Here is a 3,605-nt window from a genome sequence, read left to right as displayed (position 1 = left end):
GAGGACGCTGTGTTCCGGCTGGTCTGGTGCGCTCCAGCTGCTGTACTCTGGCGTCCCTGTAAAAGGCAGGACCTAACAAGGCAAGCTCTCTTGTTAGTATAGTGTGGGAACTAAAAGGGGCTGGGAAAAGAGTTGGGGAGGGAGAATAGCCTTGCCCGGACAGAGTTCCTCCTATGCTCTGGGCAGGCAGATGCGTGAGGACTTCCAGATGCTTTTCACTTGGCCCCGGGTGGGCATCTAAGCCTCTGACCCACTTGATGGGGGGTGGACAAGGGGCAGCCCCCGAAACCAAAAGGGGCCCTGGGGTTACATCCTGTAGACCAGGGATATGGGAGAGAGGGCTGAGGGAAGAGAGGTTCCCACAAAGGTGAGAGTGAGTACAGTGGACTTTGGCTGGAGCACAGGAAGGCCTTCCATCGGAAGATTAGAAACGGTTCATTAGGAGAAAGCCTATCCCATCCTCCAAGTGCAGTGGGCCTTGATGAGCAGAGACTGTCTATGGTTTTAGAGCTTTATTGTAGAAAGAAGAGAGAAGGTAGAAAGAGAGAGACCAGCCATGGCCAAGAGGAGAGAAGGGGGGAAAGGAGAGAGGGAGAAGAAAGGCTAGAGAGTAAGAGGAAGAGAAAGGAGAGAGGAGAGGAGAGAAGACAGTGGAAGAGCAAGAGGAGTGAGAGAAGAGGGAGAGAGTGAGGTAGGGCCAAGCAGCCCCTCTTATGATCTTTACTGTTGCTAGGTAACTGGGGAGGAGTTCAGCCGTGAAGGTCAGAAGTTTGGGACATTGCCTATGGGACTACTAACCATGCTCCTTTTGTGGGGGCTGAGGGGGCGGTAACTTCAACCGGAGCCTGAGTTCCAGGAGCATGTAGGTGAATTATCACCACTCTGGGGTTCCACCTCAGTTCTACTGGAGATAGCCCAATGCCCAACAGTATAGCTCAAGCTGGTCTCAACTTTCGGTCCTCCTGCCTCAGCTCCCTCACTTTGTTTTTAATGAAGTACACCATGCCTGTCTGTAATCAGAGCACAAGTCCCATGGCAGAGAGCAGATCAGAGCTCATAGAGGAAGGTGGTTGAGAGGAAGGCTCAGGATTCAGGCAGAGTAGGAGGGGCCTGATGTCAGTGGCCAGTGCCATGGTTTTGGTTTCAAGAGTACTAGGGGAATTCACCAGATTAACAGGACATTATTTTTGTATTACTAAATTCTTTGCTAGCATATAAAATGAGTTTGTTTTATGACATTTCCACACATTGTACTTTTTTCATAGTCACCCCAGATACCATTTTTAATAAAAGCAAATTTCTTGGTATATAATGAACTAATTTTATGAAAAATGTATTAATAATGTTTTTATTCTCATTTCACTGTGGAAATGTTGAAATGTTCCTTACAGACTTGATCAGGTTCAGCAAGTTGTTCGTTGGGCATGGGAGCTAACACCAGTAATCCTAGCCTACAGGAGATTAAGGCAGGATGGTTGTCAGGAATTTGAGGGCAACCTGGTCTACATAGTAAGCTCCAGGCTAGCCTGGGTATAGTGTGATACATGTTTTAAAAACTAAAATAACTACTAAATAACCGATAAGCTGGAGAAAAAAAAGACAACGAAGATAATTATAGGACACTCAATATCATGTGCTAGTGTGATCAGCACTGGTTGTAAAGGAAGCATGAAGGGCTCCTTTTCAAAAAAAATACCATATATATGTGTATATATATATATATATATATATATATATACACACACACACCATATATCCTTACGTATTTATATACCATATATATATATATATATATATATATATATATATATATGTAAGGATGTTTTGGGGGCATTGATTTAGCTTTTGCTTTAAGCAGATTCTTTAGTTTTGTGTCAAATTTAATTTTTACCTCTCAGGTTGTTTTTTTTAAAGCTCTTCGTTGACATGTGAACATTAATTAAATTAGTTATTAAAATGAATAAATCAGCTTGACTCATTTAATTTTTTGAATATTTTTGGGAGTAGATGACAACTAGAAAGGATTTTTACTTTTGTATTATATAAAATAATTTATTTTCCAGTGTTCCTAAATCCAAAGGAAAGAAAACCAAAGATGTGAAAAAATCTGTCAAAGTACCTGCTGAACCACAACCAGTGGTAGGTCAAACCCTAATGACCTTGCTACACAGTGACCTTGTTCATGTCTTAATGGTGTTAGTCTGTATCCATGAGCTTTCCAAGAGTGAACTAGGCTTTCTTTGGAATTCTGTCTCTACCTAGTTATAAATTATATAAAAATATAGATGAATTGGAAATACTAGATACTGGCGAAGTTGCTATTTCATTTTCTATGATTATAATCTAAGAAGGGACCTTGGGGATAAGAGTTCCATGTGTTAAGTTGTGAAGATCAGTTGTGAAGCACAGACTCTTGTAGTCTGTGCAGTGAAAGCTGTTGTCTGAAGGCTGGGCCTTCAGAGTTGATAGTGCTTGTTGATTTACCTTCTGAGAACATCTGTCTTTTGATAGCTGTCAGATTTGTATTTCTTTGATGTTTAACTTTGACATTAAGTCATAAAACACTTGTATCAGCTTGCATGTGCTCTGATGTCCTTTCCCTTCTTTCCTCAGAGTGATGTCCTCATCAGCTGTGCAACTTGCCACAGTGAATTTCCATCCCGGAATAAACTGTTTGATCATCTAAAGGCTACTGGTCATGCAAGAGCACCTTCAGCAACAGCATCTTTAAACAGTGTAACTAGTAGTAGAAACAAGAAAGAGAAGCGTAGAAATAGATAGGAATTCTGTTAACTCTTTTTTTTTTTTTTTTTAACTGTCTCTAGATCTGGAACCAAAAACTGAACTGACATAATCTAGAGTTAAAATTTCAGTGATCTGCAATTCATTGCATTGTGGAAGATTATTTTTATCTTATAAAGACATTTTTGTTTAATATATATTTTTAAACATTTCACTAGTGATTGAATTCTACTTTGCCATCTGAATTCACTTGAATGTTTCATGACAGGTAAATATTATAAATGTGTATATGGATTTCTCATGTGAACAGAAATGTACAGGGAAAATTAAATTATTTTGACACATACATGTGCCCTTCTGCTTCAGTGTTTTAATTCTGGAGTGTCTTTATTTACTGTTCTTTTCATTGTGTATTGTAATTTCTCAAATACTCTGATCTCTTTTAAAAACATCACAGATACCTTTTCATACTTGATACCATGACTCCAGTTCTGATTATAAAATTCTGTATAAATGACCAGTATTCAGTTCCATGCTACTTTTTCCTTAAGTTCAGATAGAGCTAAGTGACACACACAGTTTGGTTCAAGAACAGTGTCTCTGTGGTTAAGCTATGTTGATCTAGTCGGATATACCGGTAATGATCAGTGAGGAATGTTGGAATTGTGGTGTTGTCTGATACACTGGTAATCAATAGGAACGTTGGAATGGTAGCGGTGGAGGCATCTAGTTGACACACACTTCCCTTAACCTGGTGACTCTGACGTGGAGCAGCACTTTCCTCACAGGAAAGTTCCTCATGTCTCGTCCCCCACACTTGTTGTTTCATAGGGTTTCATTCTGCTCCCCCTCTTTAGTCACTG

The 3,605-nt window shown here is 40.1% G+C and overlaps 1 protein-coding gene across 1 annotated transcript in view; it reads left to right on the top strand.

Moving 5' to 3' along the window:
- The window catches only part of Dnajc21 (DnaJ heat shock protein family (Hsp40) member C21), a 25,239-nt gene extending 22,151 nt beyond the window's left edge, over positions 1 to 3,088 (top strand). Inside the window, exons 11-12 of the mRNA XM_021208577.1 lie at positions 2,064 to 2,139; positions 2,614 to 3,088. Of these exons, the coding sequence (XP_021064236.1) occupies positions 2,064 to 2,139; positions 2,614 to 2,781 (244 nt within the window). The 3' untranslated portion in view covers positions 2,782 to 3,088. The remainder of the gene's footprint in view (positions 1 to 2,063; positions 2,140 to 2,613) is intronic.
- Positions 3,089 to 3,605: the final 517 nt, after the last annotated feature.

This window comes from Mus pahari, chromosome 11 (assembly GCF_900095145.1).
Source record: "Mus pahari chromosome 11, PAHARI_EIJ_v1.1, whole genome shotgun sequence".
NCBI lineage: Eukaryota > Metazoa > Chordata > Mammalia > Rodentia > Muridae > Mus > Mus pahari.
This window is presented reverse-complemented; position numbering and strand designations above follow the sequence as displayed.